Source organism: Dasypus novemcinctus, chromosome 2 (genome assembly GCF_030445035.2).
Source record: "Dasypus novemcinctus isolate mDasNov1 chromosome 2, mDasNov1.1.hap2, whole genome shotgun sequence".
NCBI lineage: Eukaryota > Metazoa > Chordata > Mammalia > Cingulata > Dasypodidae > Dasypus > Dasypus novemcinctus.
Genome location: NC_080674.1, coordinates 188,032,682 through 188,056,175, shown reverse-complemented (window position 1 = coordinate 188,056,175; position 23,494 = coordinate 188,032,682). Strand labels below are relative to the sequence as shown.

The following is a 23,494-nucleotide window of genomic DNA, read 5'->3' as shown; positions in this document are numbered from 1 at the left end:
TAAGTTTCAGAGAAGAGTAATATGGCCCCGCTAGCTCTTCACTGCACCAGCGGGAGGTGCCAGGTGCTGGGTGAGGTGCAGGCGACGCAGCGCCCCCGAGCGGGGCTCCGGCAGCCCGGCGCCCTCCAGCTCCAAGACAGGCGGGACCTCGCGGCTGGGCGGGACCTCGCGGCTGCGCGGGGCCGGGGAGTGGGCGGGGCCTCCCGCCGAGGGAGAGCCGGCCGCGGGGCGTGGCCCGGCGGCGGGCGTGGCCTGGGGCCCCGCCCCCGACCGCGGGCTCAAAGCGGGCGGCGGCCGCGGGGGCGGGGTCAGAGCGCGGGCCGCCGTTCCCAAGGCGGCGCTTGGGAGTCCGCGGCCCAGCAGCGCCCCGGCGGGGCGGAGCAGGTACCGGCGACCGCGCGGCGCGGCTCGGGCGGCCCGGGCGGGGGGCAGGGGCCTGCCGAGGAGAGCGCCGGGACCTTCGGGGGTCGTGGAGGCGATGTGCTGCGCTTCCTCCCACGGGCCGGGGCCCCCGCCCCCGCCTTCCTGTAGCGAAGCCGGCTGTGGTGGGGCCGATTGGCGCCTGCGCCGCTTCCTGCGGCCGGGACCCGGCCAAGGCGTGGGGCCCCGGGCGGGGGGCCAGGGGGAAACTGAGTCACGTCGGGGTGGAAGCAGGCCTGTGTGCGGGCCACCAATCCCCTCGCTGGTCTCCAGGTTGGATCCGCTTCCTGGCCACGCTTTGGGGACCCGGCCTTCACCTCCCCACCTCCAGCGCCCGGGGGTCCCGCCGTGGCTCCCAGCAGCCCCGGTCGGTCCCCGAATGGCTAGGACCCGCTCCAGCCGCCACCTTCCCCCTCCCCCCCCCCCGCACCCCTCCTCCTCGCGTCCCGAGCCCCCGTGTGTTCCCTCCGCTGCCTCTCCGCGCAGTGTCAGCTTACACGCCTTATATAGTCCGAGCAGGCTCCAGCCGCGGTCTGCCTGCTGGGACCTGGGGGCGGGGGGGGGGGGGGGGGGGGGGGGGGGGGAGGAGCGCCGGCCCCTGACTCACCCCGCCGCCTGAGGCTCCAGCCTGGCTTGGGGGGGAGACCATGCCAACCTAGCCCGGCCGACCACCTCTGGCTGAAAAGAGCCTCCAGCCTGGAGGCGGACTTCCCTTCCCTTCCCAGCCCTGGGTGGGGGGTAGGGGGCCTGCCCTTGGCTCTCCAAAGTGAGGTGTGCCAGTCAGGTGTCCGCCTGCCTGTGCCCTGGGCGTGTTTGGTGACAGTGCATGCCTCCCTGGCGCCCGTCCAAGGCTCGCGGCCACAGCTGGGCCCTGTGCCAGCCCACTGTGCCCACCACTCACCTTCTCTTCTTTCCTTCCAGGAGCAGACACCATGGATTCCTTCAAGGTGGTGCTGGAGGGGCCAGCACCCTGGGGATTCCGGCTGCAGGGGGGCAAGGACTTCAACGTGCCCCTCTCCATCTCCCGGGTGAGCCGAGGCTGAGCCTTGAGAGAAGGGGCTCCCAGGTCTTTGGTGGGTGGTGGGATGAGTCTGAGCAAGAGCCGGCCAGGGCCTCTGCTCCGCCTTGAAACAAGGGCACAAGGACTCCCCAGGTGGATCCGGAGAGAGGAACCCCCCTTTTTTCCAGCACTGCACTGCACCAGGTGCCATTCTGCCAAGCTTGCCTGGTGCACCTCTGAGGCCAGGTGGATGCCCATTCTGCAGGAGGGGAGCCTGAGGTCGCGAGAGGAAGTGGCTAAACTCCTTGAGTGAGCAGTGCCCCAAGCCAGGCCCCAAACTGCACACTCTGAGATCCCACTTCCGCTTTACCCCTTACCAGGGACTAGGAAAGGCCGTCGTGTTTTCCCAGATGCGGGAACTCAGGGCTGGCAGAGGTGAAGGGGTTTGTTTGGCAAGTCCATGGCTCCTGGACTAGGCCTGCAGTTTTTGTGGGTGGGAGAAGGGGGGTTCTCTTCCCCAACCTCTGTGACGCCCCCCGTCCCCATCCACTGGGCCCTTTTGGGCTGCAGTGACCTTTGACCCCTTGCAGGGGTGGGCAGCCAGGGCAATCTCCAGGGTTCTGACTTCAGCTGCGGAGAGCCCTGGTGGGGGCGGAGCTGGGGGCTGGCCCCTCCCTGTGAGAGGGGGATTGCCTTATAAGCCCAAGAATGCAACCCCACACTGGGATGGCCAGCGGGTGGCTGGAGCCTGCAGGGCCCAAACAGGGCTGGCCCGGGCCTGGACCCCTGAACGCCACCAGCAGGTCCCTCTGGCCGAGGGGTGGTCCGGGCCAGGTCCCTGCTGCTCACCACGCCCTCGCCCCAGCCGCGGGATCACTGGTAACGGGCAGAGGGAACAAACTGCCTCCTAGATGTGGCCAAGCGCTTGGCTGGTGACTCGGCTCTCGCGGTGGCCAGGGGGTGAGGAGAGGGTGGGGGGTTTCCTGCCCCCACATCCGCTGGCTCCAGGCCCGCCCAAGCGCCCGGTGGGCAGGCAGCTGCTGTGGCAGGAAGTCCCGGGCAAGGGGTGGTCCAGGCCCTACCCAGCCTGGCAGAGTTGTTTGTGAGAGATGAGCTTGGTGGCCAGGGCAGGTGGCATCCAGTGCTCCTCCCAGGGACTCTTCCACAGAGTTCCCCGGGACCTGCCCTGCCAGCGGGGTAGCCGAGAACACTGGTTCCCTCATGCCACACACACACACATCCTCAAGCCTTGCCGGCCCCGAAAACCTCCCCTACATTTCCTCTCTCTGGGAACGTGCTAGCCAGAGAGCCCTGGACCTTGGCTGGTCTCTGAGCCTCAGTTTCTTCATCTCTGGGGATGGGCAACCTAGTAACCCAGGGGGTTGGACCTTCAGATGTGACCTGTAGGGGGCACTCTGGGCCCAGGGTCCCTTGTCAGCTGCCCCTGCGCGTGGGTGTGGCCCCCAGCCGAGGCCAGCCGCGCAGTTGGACCCAGCCCCCAGGCGCACAGTGGGCGGGGTGGGCTTTTCTAAGCCAGCCCCCTCCCCCTTCCCTGACCCCAGAATGGAGGGAGGGGCTAGGGCTGGCCCTGGGCCCGGGCCTGGGAGATGAGGTAATGTCTGGGACAGGGGGGTTGGGCCGCTGGTGGAGCCCCAGGCTGACTCACCCCTCTCCCCTTGCAGTGCTCAGCCCCCTGCCTTTCCCCCTCCTCGGTCCCTCAGGCCTCTCCCTGCCCCTGGCCTGAGTTCCTCCCTGCTTCTCTCCACCAGAGCCACCACCTCCCCCAGAGCTCTCCCGGGCTTCTCTCTCCCCCTCTCTAACCACTCTCCTGCACTTCCTCACCCTGGGCAAGGAAGCCGTTCCCCTCTACCCACAAACCAGCCGCTCCTGTCCACCCCGGGACCCCCACCTGGGGCTCAGACCCACACCTCCCAGGAGCCGCCCCTCTGGGGTAGGGAGTGGCCCAGCCAGGTTTCCCTTCTACTGACTCACTGGGACCTTGAGTAAGTCACTTCCCCTCACGGGTGTCACTTCCCCTGGCCCATTATAAGGGGCTGGATTTAAACTAAAGGAAAGGGAGGGGATTCAGGCCCCCGACCCAGCCAGGAGCTCAGGGGGCAGCTTTGCAGGTGGGCCCACCCAGTGCTCAACGTGGGCTGCTGACCCTGCCTCTCACTAGCTGGGTGGTTTGAGGCAAGTTGCTTAACTTGCCTCATAAAATGGGTACAACCCCGGGGTTGCTGGAAGAGTCAGTGTCGATATGCGGCCAGGAAACTAGTAGGTGGTCAACAAACACAAGCTGCTGTTATTCCTGTTCTTATTTAGCGGGCGGAGAGGCCACCCAGCTCTTGTACCTCCCAAGCAGGAAACAGAGCTGGGAAACCCAGCTCTTCCACTACTTTGTGCCAGGGCTGTCACTCTCTGTGTCTCGTCCCTCTGCCATCTTTCTAGAACCTCTTCCCTTCCCTCTCCCTGCGGTGCCTCCTAGGGCCTGGGACAGCCTGTACCTCCCACACCTGAGCGCTGTGTAATCTCAGTCTGCCTTTGAGCACTTCCCCATGGAAAGCGTGATGGGTCCCAGACCCGGTGAACAGTCACGCCACCTCCACCTCTGCGGCTGGGGCTGAGCTAGAGGGCTGGGCCGGTCAGGGACAACTCTTGGAGGCCGGGGAAATAGCTCATATCAGACCTCCGAACTGTCAAAGGCCCCTCCTCCTCTGAAGGCCAGTCCTCATTCCTTCCCCTGGTATCCGAGGCCTCTTTAATTGGACTCTCTCACTCCCCAGGCAGCACACCCCTTTTTCCTTCTGTCCCCGGCCCCAGGCACCCAGGGGCCCACCGCCTCCCAGCTGCTGCTGACCACTCTTCCCAGCCTCTTAGTCCCCCTAACTTGTCAGAGGACCCAGGACTTCCCACTCGGAGCCCGAAGGGTGTTGGGGGAGGGGGGGTGACCCTGGAAGGCTTGGGCTGACCTGGGGCTCCATTCAGCTACTGTGATGATGCGGCTGCGGCCATGCTACGGAGCTTGGGTTTCATCCCGAGGGTGGCTATTGGTTGACCTCCTAGCAATTTCTGGACTGCGGGAAGGGGTCCCAGAGGTAGCCGTACGTAAATAACCAGGGTGACCGAGCCCCACCGCCACCCCAGGTTGCTCTCGTCTCCAGCAGTGGCCCAGAAATCCAGTGCACAGAGAGGCCCTAGCGTCGGGGATGCAGGGGTCCGCCTCGGGGAGGTGGGGCGGACCGCCGGTGGCCTCTGTCGAGTTTGCAGGGCCTTGGGCCTCCCTGACCCATGGCTTCTCTGCAGCTCACTCCAGGAGGCAAAGCTGCGCAGGCCGGCGTGATGGTGGGCGACTGGGTGCTGAGCATCGATGGGGAGAACGCGGGGGGCCTCACGCACATCGAGGCGCAGAACAAGATCCGGGCCTGCGGGGAGCGCCTCAGCCTGGGGCTCAGCAGGTGGGCGGGCTGCCGGCCCTGCCGGGTGGGGGCGCCCTCGGGGCCTGGCCCCCCCACCTCACCACGTCCCCTTCTCCCCCAGGGCCCAGTCAGTGCCCAACAAACCGGAGAAGGTAGGCAACCGGGCACCGGCACAATCGGTGGTGGCCCGGGGTGGGGGGTGGGGTCTGGGTGGCTGGGGCTGACCGAGGGAACCCAGCGCAGCCCTGGGAACCCCAGCTCTGGGCCCGAGTGGAGGGCAGAGGCCAGACCTAGGGTGGGCCTGGGGGGGCCCAGAGTCGAGCCGGGCAGGGGGCTGCCGCACGGTCCGGCCACCACGCATGTCTGTCTGCCTGCCTCCATCCCGCCAGCCTGTGCTGCAAGCGCGCACCCCCCTTGGCCCAGCTGCTCGCTCCCAAATGGGCCTCCGGAAACCCGAGTTGCCCCCTCCGCTGTATCGGGTGTGGGGGAGGCGGGGCTCCCCCACCCTGGCCCAGACCCCCCGCCCGCCCCTGCCCGGCTCTGTCTCCGCCCAGGCCTCGGCCCCCGCCGCGGACCCCCCGCGGTACACCTTTGCACCCAGCGCCTCCCTCAACAAGACGGCCCGGCCCTTCGGGGCGCCCCTGCCGGCCAACAGCGCCCCGCAGCAGAATGGGTACGTCGGTGCCTGCCCGCCCACGCCACGCGTCCGTCAGGCTGTCTGTCCGCGGGCGCCCCCTCCCCCGCTGCTGCTCCCACGCCTGCCCGTCTGCGCTGGGCTGGAAACCGTGCGGCAGCGACCCCTGTCGGCCAGGGCGGGGGCTGCAGGCACAGGGTCCCCCGGGGCGTGGCTCCTGCCGGGGGGCTCTAAAGGAGGCAGCCACCCGGGGTGGGGGTACTGGGGTACGGTGTGCCGCCACTGAGCCCCAGCCACCGTCGGTTGTAGCCTCGTCCCTGGTTCTGTCAGGGCACTGACCCTTCCCCAGCTCTCTTCCTTCCCTGTGTCTGTCCCTTTATCTGTCCATCTGTCTTATTTCCTTCACAGGTGCAGATCCCTGACAAGTCAGTGAGCCCCCCCTCTGCCTGTCCCCCTCTTCCTTCCTTTTGGTGCTCTTGGGCGGTGGCCCCTTCCCACCTCCCCTCCTTCCGGCCCTGACTGCCCTCCACTCCCCCCACCCCCCAGCCCCTACCCCCCACGCCCCCAGCAGGGCTCCTGGCCTCTCCCTCCCCCACTCAGGTCCCACCGCCACTGCCCACAGGTACCAGATCCTGGGAGGGGCTCCCCCACCCACCCCTGGCATGAGGTTCTGAGCACCCCCCTCCCCGCAGGCAGCCGCTCCGACCCCTGGTCCCGGATGCCAGCAAGCAGCGGCTGATGGAGGACACCGAGGACTGGCGGCCGCGGCCGGGCACAGGCCAGTCCCGTTCCTTCCGCATCCTCGCCCACCTCACAGGCACCGAGTTCAGTAAGTACCGCCGGGGCGGGCCCTCTGCAGGCTCAGGGTGGGGACCCTCTGTCTTTAACTCGGCCACTGCCTGTCTGTGCCCTCTCAGTGCAAGACCCGGATGAGGAGCACCTGAAGAAATCGAGGTAAAGGGCGGCCCAAGTCCCCGCGGGCTCCCTCCGCCTCTCCCTTTCCAGCCGCCACACCTGCCTGCTCCCAGCTCTCCCAGCCAGGGCGCCCGTGCTCCTGCCCTCCTTCCCTCCCTCCCTTCTAGCCATCCATCCGTACCTTCCTTTTTTCCTTCTTCCATCCTTCCTTCCTCTCTCTCTCCCTCCATTTAGTCCATCTGTCTTTCCATTCCTCTTCCCATCTATCTAGTCTTTATTTCTTTCTCTTTAGCCGTTTCTTCCTTCTTCACTTTCATCTATCTTTCCTTCCTTAACTTCTTTCCTTTCATCCACCTTTTCTTCTTTTCTTTCCTTCTTCCATTCTCTCTTCCTTTACTCTCTCTCCCTCCATTCAGTCTTTGTCCTCCCATTATTTCTCCCCTCCATCCATCCTTCCCTTCCTTCCATCCTTTTCTTCCTTTGTCCTTCCTTCTCTCTCTATGTTCCTTCCTTCATTGCCTCCATCCTTTCTTTCTATCCTTCCATCCATCCTTCCATCCACCCATTTTTTCCTTCTTTCCATCCTCCCCTCTTTTTTCCCTTTCTTTCTCCCTTCCTCCTTCCCTTCCAACTTTCCTTCCTTCCTTCTTTCCTCCCTTCCATCCATCCTTCCTTCCCTCCTCCCTCCCTCCCTCTCTCCCTCTCTCCTTCCTTCCACTTCCTCCTCCTTCTCTCTCTGCCCCCAGGGAAAAGTATGTCCTGGAGCTGCAGAGCCCACGCTACACCCGCCTACGGGACTGGCACCACCAGCGCTCTGCCCACGTGCTCAACGTGCGGTCGTAGCCGGCCCCTTGCCGGCCGGCGGCCCTCTCTGCCTCTCTCTCTCTGTTCCGCCTGCCCGCCCGGGCACCCTCCTTGGTGCCTCCAGCTTCTGCCTACCTCACCCCCCTCTTTTTCTGCCCCTGGACTGAGCCTGCTGTGGGCCTGGCCCCACAGCCACTCGCAGCACAAGACCTGGCCCCCTCTGGCACTGCCTTCCCTCTCTGCCCCGTGGTGCCAACACTGTCCGCCAGGTCTACGCTGGCTTGGGCGGGGAAATAAACACTCTTGGCCCTGCTTTCTCTGCCTCTGTCTTCTGTCTTTGTGGGTCTGGCTCGCTCTTGGGGGTGTGGGAGTGTTTGGTAGGTCAGACTCAGCGTGGGCTGTGCCAGTCTGGGCCTCAGCGGGAAGGGGATGCCTGGCGAAGGGGGCCCTTCCCTGCTGGCAGAGCCCAATCCTGGGGTGAAGGGGCGCCCCAAGAGCTGCCCCAGAAGTGGGAGCCCTGCTTCGCCCCCCAGTAAAGCCCAGTCAGCATGGAGCCTGGCCACAGAAGCCACCCTTCCCATCCTGACTTTAGTGGAACTGCAGCCCTTGCACACCCAAGCGTCTCCCCTGAGGCCAGCAGGCCCAGGGAGGGGTGGGGGTGGGGTGATGCCAGGTGCCTGAGCGCTGCAGGGCCTTCAATGGCAGATCTTGCAGCCAGGTGCCCCGGACAGAAGCCCCTGCCCCCGTCTCAGCCGCCCCCCCAGGAACCCTGGCCTGGTGAGAGAGTGGGCTTCAGCCTGGGGGGTGGGGGGCCGGGGGGCCTCCTGGGGCACGGGGATGGCAGGCTCCTCCAAGAGACGCCCTCCCCCCCGCTGCCCTTTGGTGGGGGGCTGTCCCCTTGACACACACCCCCCACCCTAGAGCCGCCTTCCTTGGCCCTGGCAGGCCCCCACCACCCCCAGCCCCACCAGCCGCCCGCCCTGGGCCGTGGACCCTGCGTTTGCGGAGCGCTACGCCCCGGACAAAACCAGCACGGTGCTGACCCGGCACAGCCAGCCGGCCACCCCCCACGCCGCTGCAGAACCGCACCTCCATTGTGCAGGCGGCCGCCGGAGCGGGCCCCGCAGGCGGCGGCAAGACGCCCGTGTGCCACCAGTGCCGCAAGGTCATCCGGTGCGTGGCGCCCTGCTCCCCCCCCCGGCCCCTCCTGGCCCCCTGCCACCCCACCACAGGCCTGCCCATCCCTCCCGCCTCAGCCTCCATCGCTGTAGCATCGGTACCCAGTTCCCAGTCGGAGCAGGGGGCAGGAGTCGGCCTGGGCCCTCAGATTCTCCATCTCCATACTGCTTCTCCCCCCAGGCCCTCAGATTCTCCGTCTCCATACTGCGTCTCCCCCCTCCCATCCCCACTGCTCCCAGCCTCCCCCTCCCCCCCTCCCCCTCTCCCCTACCCAAGGGGGTTGGAAGGTGCCAGGATGACAAGGGACACCATGTGTCACCTCTTCCCCTCTCTTTCCAGCTCACTTCTGCTAAGCTGCTGTCCCCAGAGCAGTTAGGCTGGGGGCCCCTCTCTCCCTGCACTGCTCCCCTGGGGTCCCCAGTAGGGTCTCACAGTCCCCGTCAGTGCATGAGGTTCTAGAACCTTCCTGGTTCTCAGCCCCTGCCTGCCCCTGCCCGAGGAAGCCCCGAGGCTCAGCGCAGTACAGATGGAGCAGCAGCAGGAGAGGGGTGGACACCGGGTGCCCCCTGGCCTTCTAAGGGCCTCCTGCCCCTGCCCCTGCCCCTGCCCTCCATCGCTTCCTCAGGGTCATCTCATTAGGCCCAAGTCCTCAGCGCCCCACCCAGCATCACCCTTCTCCCTTCCTGTTCTCAAACTGCCCCTTCCTCTCATCCCCTGTTCTCGGCACGACAGAGCTGGGCTCCATTCCCAGCTTTATGGCCTCGCCATGTGACCTTGGGCAGGTCACTGCCCCGGCCTGTTGGCTCTCCTGTTTGGGAAATGGGGAGAACGAGCTTGGCCTCCTGAGGCTTTCTCAGAGGTGCTTGATAAGCCCCCCTTGGGACTCTGGCCAGGAGCCCCCACTTCCCTGCCTGTATCTCCTCTCACAGCGCCTTATCCTCCCCAGGGGCCGCTACCTGGTGGCGCTGGGCCACGCCTACCACCCTGAGGAGTTCGTGTGCAGCCAGTGTGGGAAAGTTCTAGAAGAGGGTGGCTTCTTCGAGGAAAAGGGCGCTATCTTTTGCCCACCCTGCTACGACATGCGCTACGCCCCCAGCTGCGCCAAGTGCAAGGCGAAGATCGCAGGGGTGAGCGGGGCTGGTGGGTGGACGGGGAGGCGGGTCCCGGCTCCGTCAGTGCTGAGCAGGTCTGCCGAGCGTCTCCTGGACCTGGGGGCTCTTTTGGCCTGAGCGGAATCCTCGAGCCTGTTTAATAAGCGGGCTGCGCCCTTAGCCTCACTTGACAGCGGTAGCCAAGATCCTCTTAACAGATGAAGAAACGTATTGGCTCAAATGCCCCGACAGAGCCCAAGGGGCGCTCGCTTCAGGCCCGGAAGGATCCTGGGGCCGAGGTCACCCCGACACTCTCACTCGCCTGTTCCCATCTAGGTCGGCTCCACTCCCCAGCATGCTCTTCCATTAAAGGTGGCGAAGATGGTGCCACGGTAGCTTCCAGGGTCATAACCTCCCCAGGCTTAGCACACTGAACTGAAAGGGGGCACTTCCTTCCCAGCCGAGGCATCGGAAATCCCAGGGCAGGGGGGCGGACGTGGCTCGAGAGTTTGAGCACCTGCTGCCCACATGGGAGGTTCGGTCCCTGATACCTCCTAAAACCAAGAACAACAAACAGATGAACAGACCAACTCAGGGGAGTCGATGTAACTCAGTGGTTGAGTGCCGGCTTCCTGCATACAAGGTCCCGGGTTCAATCCCCAGTACCTGAAGAAAAAAAAAAAAATCCCAGGGCCTGGTGCTTGGGTCACCGTGCCCGGTGACTGACTGGCCAGGCCTGGGTAACACCCACCCCTGGAGTGACACCGCCCTGCCTGAATTTCAGATTGAAAATTAGGGATGGGAATAAAACCAAGACAACATTTATCTGAGAGAGGAAGTGCTGGACCATAACAGGAGATGGCTTCCGTATCAGTTGGAAATGCATTCAGCTGCCTAAAACAACAAATCCCACTACAGAGATTTAAGCAGAACATCAATCAGCAGAGTTCCAGAGCTGGAACCACAGCTTGAGGGAATCTTCAGGGACACGGGCTTTTCTCACCTTTTTGCTCCCAAAATCCTTAGCCTAGAGACCTTGGTGTCATGAACCCCAGGCTTCATATCTTTGTCCCAGGCAGGAAGTAAAGGGAAAGGGCAAATGGCATTCTTTTAGCAAGGGGTTGCCTTTTGACTCTGGGAGAAAGGAATGTCATTATCTCATTGGCCAGAACCACATCATGTGGCCACCCTTGGCTGGTATTTTAGCTCTCCGGTCCCCTAAACAGAGGAAGGCAAGAGAGAAGGGGTTTGTGAAAGGCTTTGGAGAGGCTACTCCAGGGTCTGCCATATCAAATGCCTAAGAGAGCGAGAGACTGGCAAGATGGATTGATGTGTTTTACGGGGACAGGACTTGAGCGGCCAAGTCAGAAATCCAGACTCGAGAATTTGTGATTGAAAATCCTGTTCTTCCCACAGAGGCTAGACACAAAGCATTGCCTGGCCAGGTTTCCCTTGGGAAACCTGTGGCTGCCACCCAGAACCAGGGACTTCAGTCAGTGTGTGTCAAGAGCTAAAAGTACTGGGCCATCTTCCTTCACTCATGCACTCTGTAATAAATGGGGATACAGTCATGAACAAGACAGACATGGGCCCTGCCCCCCAGGAGCTCACACTGGGGAAGGGGGACTCTGAGGATGTCAGGGGCTAAGGGCAGGGCCAGCCATCATCCTTTACTCCCATGGAAAAAGGAGGCAGATCAGTCAGGGACAACCAGCCAAATGGGTTCCTGTTATAGATGCATGGAAACTGAAGCCCAGAGAGGGGAAGGAATTGCCTGAGGCTGCACAGAGCAGGAGCTGCTGAGCCAGGAGCAGCCCAGGACTGCCTGACACCCAGCTGCGTCTCTCTCTGTTCTCATGCTCCCTCCTTATTTATATGGAGCTGCCAGATGCAGCCAGAGAGCTCTATGTTGTGATATTCCTATTTCCTAGGATTACCTTGACTGCAGGTGGCAGAAACTCAAAATAATGGCAACTTGTGTCTCACCTAAGAAAAATCCAGAGTCTGGCACTGGTATGCAGAACCAGGCTCCTTTCTCTTTATCTCGGCCATTCTCAGCACATTCTAGGCCGTGATGGCTTTTCCGCCTCACCCAAATGTCTACGTTCTAGCCAGCGGGAAGTTTAAAAGGCGAGAAGGGGCCTGAAGGCAGCCATCTTTGGAGGGTGTGGCCAGAACGGAGTCACATGACCATGCCAAGCTGCAGGGAGGCTGGGAAATGTAGTCATTTGTTTGGGGCACCCATGGGCCAGTGGAAAATGGCGGTTCCATCCATAGGCAGGAGGAGGAGGACGGATAACGTTCGTGGGGCTCGCCACTGCGTGCTGGCATTCTGCGTCACGATCACACTATGAAGTCAGTTTGGTCCTCGTTCCCCTCTCAGATGAGGAAGTCTGCCCAAGACCACAGTCCTTTCCCTGCCTACTTTTGGCTGCCCTGTTCTGCTCGCAGGGCATGTCCTGTGTGGGCAGGGTTATTTCCCCACACCACAGAAGCGGGGTTGGGGCTCCAGGGAATGGGCTGCTCCTGGGTCCTGGAGGGAACTTGGGTTGGCAAGCCCAGTCTGTTGCTTCCGCCAGGCGGCCAGCTCCAGCTCCCCAGCGCAGGGTGCTTCTGCCCTGGGGTCTCAGCTTCCTCTGGCAGGCCCTCCAGGGTCCTTACAGTTCCTCTGATTGGGGCTCTCACTGCCCAGCAGAATGTTCCCTGACACTGGCTCTTTATCCTGCCTGTGCCTAGCACCCGGGAGAGCATCTGCCTCCGAGCTCTTGGTATGGAGGTCGGGAAGAGCAGCCTAGGGGAAGATTATTTCAGCAGCGTTGGAGGGGAAATCCAGGACACCTCGCAGGGGCACCTGGCCCAGTCTGGGGATCGTCTAGGGATCCTGTGCTCTGTCAAGTCTCTTCGCTGACCTGTAGCCCCCTCACTCTGCCCTGCAGCTGGCGTACTCTGTTCTCTCTGCCCCAGGGCCTTTGCCCAGGCTGTCCTTTACTGCCGGGATCTTTAGCACCCTTTTTCTCTCCTCCCTTCTCATCTGGGACTCAAACGTCACTTCCTCAGGAAATCCTTCCTTGATACTTGCTCTCCCCTCCAGATCAGGAGCCCTCCCCCCACAACTTGCTGACTGCATTATCATTTCAGTTTGCTCCCCATCTCTTTTCCCCAAGGCGTGAACCCCATGGGCTGGGAACCGGTCTGTGTGGTTGACTTCTCCATCCCCAGCTTCCGTCGCTGGGCCCCACACAGAGCAGGTGTTTGGTCATCGTTTGATGAGTAAGCAGATGGAAGTGGCCTCTAAGCTGAACTTCAAACCTGGGGAAGAATTAGCTTGGAGAAGGGTCAGGGAGATTTCCAGGTAGAGGGAAGAGCTTAGGTCAACGGGGAAAGACCGAGAAGGGCCTGTGAGATGAGGAGGTGGGCAGGGGCCATGCTAGGGAGTGGGGCTTGGATTTACTTCCCAGAAAGCTTCCTCTCGGGCTGGGTGGAAGGTGGGTGTGGCAGACAGATTTAGGCAAAGGTAGCAGGTAAAATAGAAATTGATCACTGGCCCACAAATTGTGCACACAGGGCAGAAACTGCCTCCCTGCCCACGACCCACTGGGCGTCGCCCTGGGCTCCTGCAGAGACCAGATGCAGGCTACACTGATGGGCCATGTGGTTCTGTTTTTGAGTCAATGGCCAACCTTTGAAAATCGGGATTTCATGAATAATGCCTCGATTTTAACCTGAGCCTATGGCAGTCCCGTATGAACTGCTCAGCACTGCCTTGTAGAGCAGAACAGGCGCTCCCAGGACGTAGACCCCACCTAGCCCTATCATATACCCGGCTGGCTTTACTCCCTTTTTTTCCCTACCCAAGGCTGGGACCCTTGGCTACAAGTGTGGGGGTCGTTCTCACAACCACCCAGCAAGGCTGGATTTAGGTCCCAGCTCACAAGGGAAGGAACCAAGTCTCAAAAGCAGGCAAACCTGTTGGCTGCGCCATGCAGCCAAGCAGCAAGGCCCAATGTCACCCGTGGACCTCTGCTCCCACCCCCAGAGGGCACAGAAAACACCCTGTGTGGGGCCCGGTGACTGAAGCTGGAGTAAAGCGGTGAACCAAACAGACCCGAATGCCACTACCCCGTGGGCCTCTGCTTCCTCCTGCCCCCGTGGAGCCAGGCTAACTGAATTCACAATTACTGGGCACCCACAAAGGGCTAGGCTCTGCCGGGATAGATCAGGTGATAGGGTAGTTGGAGTTTCGTGTCCTAGACCTACATTTTAGGCAGGAGAAGTGGGGAGCTACACAAGCCATCAGTAAAGGAAATTATCTGGTAGCATCTCAGTTAGGATGAGTGTTAGGGGAAAAAAGGAAAAGGGCAGAGTAAAAGATTTGGGTAGTGGGAGGACAGTCTAGAATATTCAAAACCATGGTTAGAGTTGGCCTCAGGAAGGTGAGAGTTCAGCACACACTTGAAGGAGATGAGGGGTGAGTCTTGCAGATATCTTAGGGAAGAGGATTGAGCACAGGGAACAGCCAGCGCAAAGCCCCAGGTGCAGGAAGCAGCTGTGGCCCAAGCGACTGAGCTCCCGTCTACCATATGGGAGGCCCTGGGTGCGATTCCTAGGGCCTCCTGGTGAAGGCAAGCTGGCCCTGTGCCGCGGAGAGCTGACAGCCCTCGCCACAGAGAGCTGGTGCAGCAAGATGATGCAACAAAGGAGGGCCAGGTGAGGAAAGACACAGCAGACCAGGGAGATGAGGTGGCTCAAGCAACCGAGTGCCCCTCTCCCACATCGGAGGTCCGGGGATTGGCTCCCAGTGCCTCTGAAAGAAGAGAGAGACTAGAAGAAAAGATAAGCAGACACAGAAAGTTTTGAACACACAGCAAATGGATACAGAGCAGACAGCGAGCGCAAACAACCCTGGGCGGGGGGGGGGGGGGGGGGGGAACCCAGGAATGCGCCAAGCGCATTCAGGGCTCCGCGGGAAGCCTGCGTGGCGGGATCGATGCGAGCGGAGAGAGTGGAGGAAGGCAATCAGAGGGAAAGGCCGGGTCGCGTGGCCTGGAAGGCCCCCCTCGGGGCTCCGGCTCTTAGAGAAGTATGGAGCCAACGCGGGGTTTGAACAGAGGGGGCTTGAGGCCCCCTGGGTTTCAAGAGGCTCATGGAGCAGCTGTGATGAGAATCCTCTGCGGCGGGAGGCCACCTCGGCAGTCATCTGGGCCAGAGGTGACGGGGAGGCCGTGAGAAGTGGGCGGAAGCTGGATGTATCTTGGGGGCGGACTCAACAGTCTAGACTCCACTGGTGCACTTGATGTGAGGCGTGAAAGGAACGGGCAGGACCTGGGAGGACCAGACTTGAGGCGCGGAGATCGGGGTAGGCGTTTGGGACCTGCCCAGTGTGGGAGGCCCAGTGGGCCTCCAGGTGGAGCCCTACGGGAAGGAAAGGCCGGGGACCCCAGGCCAGCCAGGGGCGAGAGGGCCAGGCCGCCCCGCGTGACCCCGGCCCCTTTGCAGGAGATCATGCACGCGCTGAAGCTGACCTGGCACGTGCACTGCTTCACCTGCGCCGCCTGCAAGGCGCCCATCCGGAACCGGGCCTTCTACATGGAGGAAGGGGCGCCCTACTGCGAGCGAGGTACCGGCCGGGCGCGGGGTGGGGGCCGCGGCGCCGGCCAGGCACCCGCTCCCTGCTCGCTTCCCTCCCCAGACTACGAGAAGATGTTCGGCACCAAGTGTCGCGGCTGTGACTTCAAAATCGACGCCGGCGACCGCTTCCTGGAGGCCCTGGGCTTCAGCTGGCACGACACGTGCTTCGTCTGCGCGGTGAGCGCGCCCGGCCCACCCGCCTCGGCCCTCCCCAGGCCCCTGCCTCTCCCACCCCGCCACTGCGGGCGTTCGGGGGAGCCCCCTGCTTCCGGGGTCCAGAAGTGGGGAAGGGGCCTCTCCTGCCGCCTCCCCCAGTCCACATAACTGGACCCTCGCTATCCCCCAGATCTGTCAGATCAACCTGGAAGGAAAGACCTTCTACTCCAAGAAGGACAAGCCCCTTTGCAAGAGCCACGCCTTCTCGCACGTGTGAGCCCCTCCCCGCCCTCGGGCCCTGGCCCCGCCCAGCCCCAGGGGGTCGCTGCTTCCTGGGCATCCCCAGCCCTGGACGGCTGGGTAGGGCTGACAGGTGCCCGACCCGACTCCAGCCGGAGCCTGCGGGCCCCCGGCCCTGCCCCACCGCCTTCACGCCCCCCACCCCCACTCCCACCACCACCACCGTCGCCCGCGCCCCTGATCACCTCTAGTGCCACAATAAACCTGTATCCAGCTGTGTCCCGCGAGCCTTCTCCTGTGCCTGGGTAAGGCTGGAATTTGAGGCAGTAGCAGAGTGGCGCTGAGGTGGGCTCTTTTCTCCGGGGCCTGGCCATCTTGGTGGTCCTCGTGATGGTCAGTGGGAGGAGGTTCAGAAAGGATCCTGTGTGTGTGAGGGTGTCCCGCCGCCTCTGGCACCCACTGAGGAACCAGAAGAAGGGGAGCTGCTGGCCTGGGAGGGAGGTAGAGGAGCAGGAGCCTGGGGTGGATCTGCAGGGACGGAGCCCAGAGAAACAGACTAAGGTCTCAGAAGTGCTATGAGCCACTGATGAGCTTAAGAACTGAACCAGGGAAGCAGACTTGGCCCAGTGGTTAGGGCGTCCGTCTACCACACGGGAGGTCCGCGGTTCAAGCCCCGGGCCTCCTTGACCCGTGTGGAGCTGGCCCATGCGCAGTGCTGGTGTGCGCGAGGAATGCCACACCACACAGGGGTGTCCCCGTCGTAGGGGAGTCCCACGCGCAAGGAGTGCGCCCCATAAGGAGAGCCACCCAGCGTGAAAGAAAGTGCAGCCTGCCCAGGAAAGGTGCTGCCCACACGGAGAGCTGACACAACAAGATGACGCAACAAAAAGAAACACAGATTCCTGTGCCGCTGAAGACAACAGAAGGGGACAAAGAAGACGCAGCAAAATGGACACAGAAAACAGACAACTGGGGTGGGGGGGTAGGAGAGAGAAATTAAAAAATTTAAAAAAAAAGAACTGAAACAGGAGAGGACGTAGCTCACGTGGTTGAGCACCTGCTTCCGCTATTTGAGGTCCCAGGTTTGATCCCTGGAGTACCTCCTAAAAAAAAAAAAAAGAGTACTGGAGAGAGAGCAGCCCATCGGTCCCGGGAGTCCCGAAGGCCAGGCTGAGGAACTGGACTGTCTCCTGAGGCAAGCAGGGCTGCAGAAGAGTTTGAAATAGCACAGCAACAAAGTTCACATTTGTCTTATAGAAAGAGGTCTCTAGGACAGTGAGCAGAGAGGATGCGGGAGGGGTTTGGATGGTGATGTAAGGGTCAGGGGAAAGGGGGAGAGGCAAACGGTGTGGTACAGAGGGGACCCAGTGACAGAACCTGGGGATCCCAGAGTGGGGGGGCTCCAGCGATGAGGGGTGGGGAGAAAAAGGCAGGTTTGCTGAGTATCTAGTACTTACAAGCCATGGCTAATGTTATCTCACGATGCTACAACGCTTTGAGGAACCTGCTATCACCCTTGCTTTACAGATGAGACCTGGCTCAGAGAGGTTAGAAGACCCAACCAAGTCACACAGCACTAAGCCCCGCACCGGATTAGGAACCAGGCCTGAGGCTGGATGCCCTGTCCTGGAGAACCTGACAGTACTGAGAGCTGTCCACCAGCTAGTGCCCTCTGGGGTGATCACCTGTGCCTGATACCTCGAGGCCCAGAGGCCCTGGTGATGCCCCATCATCCCTGATGCCTTCTGCTTCCCACTGGCACCTCACCTAGGGGGTGTCTCTCACCTCTCCTGTTCCAAGCCTGAACTGAGAGGGACTCAAGAGAGGGGTCAAGCTAGACCAGGACAAGGTACTGAGCCCAGGGAGCACTGTACTCCAGGGCCCCCTGGCCCAAGGACCTTCAGAGCCATTGTCAGCACTCGCAAGTGTCTCTGTGCCAACTCAGATTTAGGCAGCAAAGGTGGAGAAGAGTGTGAGCCTGCCGCAAGTCTGGGAGCTGATGGTCCTTATGGAGACAGGGAGGTGGAGAAGGAGTGCAGGGCTTGGCATCTGTTATATGCAAGCACAATATCTTCCCAGAGCCACAAACTGTGCCTGGCACATCGTGGGTGCCCAGTAAATGTTTGTCAAATGACTGAAGGCAGTGCCTGTGGGACGCTTGGGAGACAAATTCAAGAAGCAGCTGAAAACTCAGGGTTGGGATTTGGGAGTGAATTTGGGACAGGTCTGAGGCAGTCACCATAAATGCTTGTGATTTTCTTTTTTAGAGCAGTTGTATTTTATCAAAACATCATGCAGAGGGAAGCGGATGTGGCTCAAGCAGCTGGGCTCCCGTCTACCATACAGGAGGTCCAGGGTTCGATACCCAGGGCCTCCTAGTGAAGGCAAGCTGGCCCGAGCGGCGAGCTGGCACAGCAAGATGATGCCAAAAAAAGAGACACAGAGGAGAGACAATAAGAGACTTAGTAGACCAGGGAGCTAATGTGGCTCAAGAGAATGATCACTTCTCTCCCACTCCGGAAGGTCCTAGGATCGGTTCCCAGAGCCGCCTAATGAGAAGACAAGCAGACCCAGAAGAACACACAGCAAATGACACAAAGAGCAGATAAGGGGCGGGGGGGGGGGGGAGGACAAGAAATAAATAAATACATATATTTAAAAAACCATCATGCAGAAAGTACAGAGTTCCCAAACCCACCCACCCCACCTCCACACACACACACACACACGCACACACACACACTTCCGCAGATGCTTGTAACTGATGGCTAAGGAGAACTAGGGAGCAGGCCCCCGGGCAGGTAACCGCAGAAGTAAAGCAGGTTGGATATGTGGTTTCCTTTCCATGTAGACGTCTGTGGCATGTTAAACACAATATTTTGCACTTCCAGAAGGACCTGTACTCTCTCGCACTTCTCTTGAACCATGTAGCCCTCTCAGTCCATCTTTGGTTTCCATGGATACAAGTGAGCAAGAGAGCACAGGGGTGGATGTGATTGCCGCGGGGAGCTGGTGCCCGCCGGGGGCAGCCACCCGTCCGCCTTCACCAAGGGCTGCCCTGTGGCAGTGCCAAGCAGTGTGGCCACATCCTCCAGTTTACCATGAGCTACTCAGGGTGCTGGATTTTATGTGAAATCTGCTGTTTTGAATTTGGGAACCTAGGTAGATTTTTTTTTTAATCCTATTTTAAAAAAATAATAAGGGGGAAGTGGATGTGGTTCAAGCAGTTGGCACCCACCTCCCACACAGGAGGTGCCAGGTTCAGCTCCCAGTGCCTCCTGAAGAAGATGAGCTAGACAGCAAGCTGATGCAACAGGCGGATGCAACAAGATGACGAAATAACGCGACATGACGAGGAGACACAACAAGGAGACAACAAGCAGGGGCAGATGTCGTTCAAGTGACTGGACACCTCCCTGCCACGTGGGAGGTCCCAGGTTCAGTTCCTGGTGCCTTCTGAAAAAGACAAGCAGACACAGAGCAGACAGCGAGTTCAAACGGGGGGGGGGGGTATTAATAAATCTTTAATAATAATAAATGAAGGTGGGCCAGATCCAGTGTGAGGACCACTGGGGTCCCAGCTTAGAGAAGTGACATCCAGATGCACCAACTTAAGAGGAATGGGCAGAGGAAACAGACGCAGCCGCCAGATCCTTGGAGAGCTCCCTTAGTCAGGGAAGCCCCGGCAGAGCCAGAGTGTTTCAAGAAGTTGCCAACAACGTCAACAGGGCAGATAAGGCCTGAGGAGTCCCTGGTCAACAGGGCAGATAAGGCCTGAGGGGTCCCCGCGGCCTTGTGCAACAAGGTGACACTTACCAGATCAGTTTAGTTTTTGCTGGGATGGCTGGCAGGATTCAAGAGAACCCAAAGGGGGTGGTGAGTGAGTGTGGACAGCTCTTTGAAGAGGCTTGGCTGTGGGGAGGGGGTTGGGGGGGCAACGGGAGAGGGCCACCGATCAGCTGAGCGGACAAGACGGGATGGGAGGAAAGTGGGGCATCTGCTAAGGGAGGGTGGTTCAAGATGGGAGAAGTAAGGGAGGGTGATGAAAAGCCAAGAGCTGGGGACCGAATCATGGGAAAGAGGACCTAGCCTAGCTCAAAACAGGAACAGCTCTCAGGCACCTCTGGTAACCAGCCACCTCCCCCTATGGGCTGCAAAGCACCAAGCGAAGCAATCGTTTATTGCCATGTGTCATTCAATCATCACAGTGACCTTGAGAGAGATGTTCGTGGAGATACGGTACAGATGGGGGAAACTGAGTCTCTCCACCATATCCCACAACCCCTCTTGCACGCCCCACCAACCGCCACCACCGAAGGGCTGCAGGGATCACCATGATCCAAAGCCGGGGCACATGGCTTGGCGGGTGGATGCCGCAGGGACCGGGAAATGTCCCTGTGCCAGGCGGGGGGCGGGGCATTAGCGTTCTTGGAGAGTGCAGTCCCCCCAGCTGAGGGGGCAGAGCCCGTGGCAGGGGGCTGAGTGGGCCGCTGAAGAGGCAGTGGGCCAGCAGGGCTTTCTCCAGCTCTGAGCTGCTCAGGCCTCTTTGAAGTCAGCAGGGAGAGAGGCGGCGGAGGGCGAGGGAGTGCTACAGCAGAGTACAGAGGAAGGAACTGAGCACTCCACAGCCGCCGTCTCCGAGCTGGCCCCGCGTGGCCTTGGTGTGCGCACACACACACGCACGGCACACGTGGTCCTGTGGACCCCTCTGAGCAGTGGGAAGGAGCCTAGGCCACAGGGTCACCCAGGGAGTAGCGGCCGGGTGGCATTTGGACCCAAGCCAACCCTGAGAGTGGAGAAGGGGCAGGGGCATCTCTGTGGCTGGGTCCGAAAGGTGGGAAGGGGAGGGGGCTAGGGTCCCCTGCTCAGGCTGGCCTGGAAACTCAGGCTTCACTCAAGTCCCTTGCCACTGAACAAAAATGACCATTCTTTGGGGACCAGGTAGATTAGGAAGGAATCTTTCAGCTGCAACTCTAAGCAAAAAAATAAAAAAAGGTGGGGGGACTACTTGGACTCGTTGAACAGAAAAGGTTAGTGGCTCCAGGCACAGGGGGACTGAGGTGTCCATGGATGTGGTCGGGTCCCCCCCCCCCCCCGCCCCGATCCCCCGCCGTCTCTTGGCTCTGTTATCCTCGCCTTGATTCTCGGGCAACGCTCCCCGCTATTGGCAAAGAGGGTCCTGCCAGCTCAGCAGCCCCAGGGACTGAGTGCCTTTTCCAGATGGCTGCCGCAAAAGTTCCAGGACCGATGCTGATCAAACTGAGGTGGGTCGCCCGGTGGGTCCAGCCCCAGCCCGACGCCATCACCTACATGTGTTCCCCTCTGGAGCCTGTAGGAGCAAATCAGCCAGAAGACAGGGCAGAGAAGTTGAGGAGCCAGCCTGGCATGGCGGGTGGAGGCCCACTGCCCTGGGGTCTATTCCCATCCACATCTCCCCACAACTCCATGCCGCCTCCCAGACTCTACAGCTCTGGCCTCAAGAACCCTTTCTGACCAGAAGTCCATTCAGGCGAGCCCAGTCCTGGGATGTGGAGAGGGGCAAGCGAGCAGGGGTAGTGGGGAGATGGTATGGTGAAGTGACATGGGACAGACCCACTACTGTGCCACTAGTAAGCTGTGTGACTCAGGGCTAGTACTGACCCTCTCTGAGCCTGTTTTCCCATCAGTGAGATAATAACAGCCAACACACACACACAAAGCACCTGCTCTGGGCAGTTACCATTTTAAGCACTTGAGATCTTTTTTAAAAACCTGCAAACTGACTCCAGGAGGTCGGGAGCATCGTCATCTCCATTTTAGAGTCGATGAAGGTGAAGCAAGAGAGATCTGACAGCAAGCTGAAGGGCACACTGCTAGCAAGGTTTTCTCAGCCTCTATCCAGTCACATATTACCTTCACAGTGTTAACAAGGAAGCTCAGAAAGGGGAAGTGCCTTAGCCAAGGTCACACAGCCAGCCACCGGTTTCTGGACCTGAATGCCAACATTTAGAAGGCATCCCTTTTTCCTGCCTTTTCTTTCTTTCTCCTGTCCCCCCCCCCCCGCCATCCACCTCGAGCTCTTTGGGCACTCAACACCCAGAGGTCCAGTTTCCGTGTGTGTGTTCGGGAGAGAGACACATCAGGGACTTTGAAAGATGATTCTTGCTGGGGTGATGGCCATAAAGGCTGACGGCAGCCCCTCCAGGGAGGCAACCCCCAGCCCCTCCCAGACCCGGAAGTGTGGGATTTGGGGCTGGGCAGTGGCCAGCAGGAGGCACACTGGCCAGGTGAGAGCGATGGTGGTGACCTCGGGAAACTGAGGGCTATGGAGCATCCCCTGAATTTGGCAATTCAGGTGTCACTTGTGATGAGGGCAGTGGCAGGGAGAACGGGGAGACATTACAGCAGGCAAATTGTGGGATGAAAATGATGTTGGAAGGGAGGAGGGTGACAAGGAGTGGGCTCCAGGGCATGGGGGCAGGAATCCCCCCCGGCCCCCACTCCCCAATAAAAGTAGGGGAAACTGGGTGTGCGGTCTACGGGAACTCTGCGTGATCTTCGCAATTTTTTCTGTAAATCGAAAACTCTTCTAAAATAAACGAGTTTATTTTAAAAAGCAGACAACAAGAAGTGAGAGCGGGTGGGGCCGGGGAGTTTGTAGATGGCTAGCGGAGAAGGGCAGCAATTTGAGGAAGAGAGAGTCTGCTCCGATCAGGCTTCCGTTCTGGGGAAGTGCAGTGATTTGGAGGCTGGGGAGAGGGCCGGGAAGAGGGAAGTGGGAGGAGTCCTGGGCTAGGACAAGTCCGAGGAAGCAGGCAGGGGCTGCTGCAGCCGTGCTCGCTGGGCTCTCCCAGGCCCCCCGGGGGGTCTCCTCCTGCGGCCCTACAGTCCACCCTTGGCACCTGATGATGCAGTGGCAGGGAAGGCTGAAGCGAGGGTCTCTCCCCATAGCTCCTCACCCCTGCCCTTCCCCACCCCGTGTCGCCCACTCCCCAGCCTCAGCGATCCCCCATTCTGCTGGTTTCCTCCTGGCCTCACTCCAAGTGGGGGCCCTAGAGGAAATGCCAGGGCCCCGGGGTCCACGGGCACAGGGCCTGTGCAATGTTTTGAGCTGTGAAAGGGTTCCTCCTACTCCAAAACGGTGGGAACCCAGGCTGGAGATCAATGCACAGCCCGTTCTCTCCCTCAGCAGGGCCTCTGAGCCAGCTCTGAGGCCCAGCTAGAGCCACCTACCTCTCTCGCCCCCCCACTGGCCAGCCCAGGCCAGTCCCCTCGCCTCTGCCTCTTCTCAGCTCTGGGGCAGGTACGGTTTGCTCAGGTCCTGTCACCCTCCCCTGGGAGATGGGGTGGTGAGGCTCTGCAGGAGGTGGAAAAGGCTTCTGGGGAGGCTTTCCAGGGTCCCGCCCCAGCAAGGAGAGGAGATGTTCCAAGAGGTCCCTTCTCGGAGGGTGCGGCCCTCCAGTGCTCAGAGCCTCGGGGAAGTAAAGGCGCCCGGAGGCCAGGCCCCCGGAGGATCCTGGGAGCTCTGCCCTGGGAGTCTGGGGTTAGATGTTGCTTCCGGTAACTCTAGTTGGGATTCCTCTGGGAGGGCTGAGGCTTGGGAGAGAAGGCAAAGGATTTCCTAGCGTGGGCCCCTTGTGAGGCTGCAGAGGAGACAGCTGGTGAGGGAGGGGCAGCTCCAGATAGGGGCAAGGCTTGGAGCGGGAGAGAGCAGGGAGGACGGTGGGCAGGAGCTGAGAGGTGGGGGCTGGGCGTGGCCCGGATGACCTGATGGTGGAGGCAGGCAGGGAGCTCTAAGGTCTGGGAAATGGGCTCTGGGTGGGACAGAGGTGTTGGGAAGGGAGCTGGGATAGGAAATGGAAGGGGTTGGACTCCGGGGTGCATATGGTAATGGGGAAGGGCCCCAGGATGGACCGGGTGGAGATGGGCCCACCGCTGTGTGAAGTGGGTCGAGGCTGGGATTTAGGATGGAAATGGGCTTAAAGGGGGATGGACCAGGAATGGGGGAGAGGTGGGGATGCAGGGAACG

The 23,494-nt window shown here is 60.8% G+C and overlaps 1 protein-coding gene across 1 annotated transcript; it reads left to right on the top strand.

Annotated features, from left to right (window-relative positions):
* The first annotated feature begins 257 nt into the window (after positions 1–257).
* PDLIM7 (PDZ and LIM domain 7) lies at positions 258–15,765 on the top strand. Its single transcript, XM_058282994.2, is given in 15 exon segments — positions 258–384; positions 1,342–1,448; positions 4,727–4,878; positions 4,961–4,991; positions 5,394–5,512; positions 6,166–6,302; positions 6,391–6,427; positions 7,907–7,949; positions 7,951–7,977; positions 8,138–8,257; positions 8,259–8,365; positions 9,318–9,498; positions 14,959–15,079; positions 15,152–15,267; positions 15,437–15,765. Coding segments are annotated over 14 exon segments (1,374 nt in total). The 5' UTR covers positions 258–384; positions 1,342–1,352; the 3' UTR covers positions 15,524–15,765.
* Positions 15,766–23,494: the final 7,729 nt, after the last annotated feature.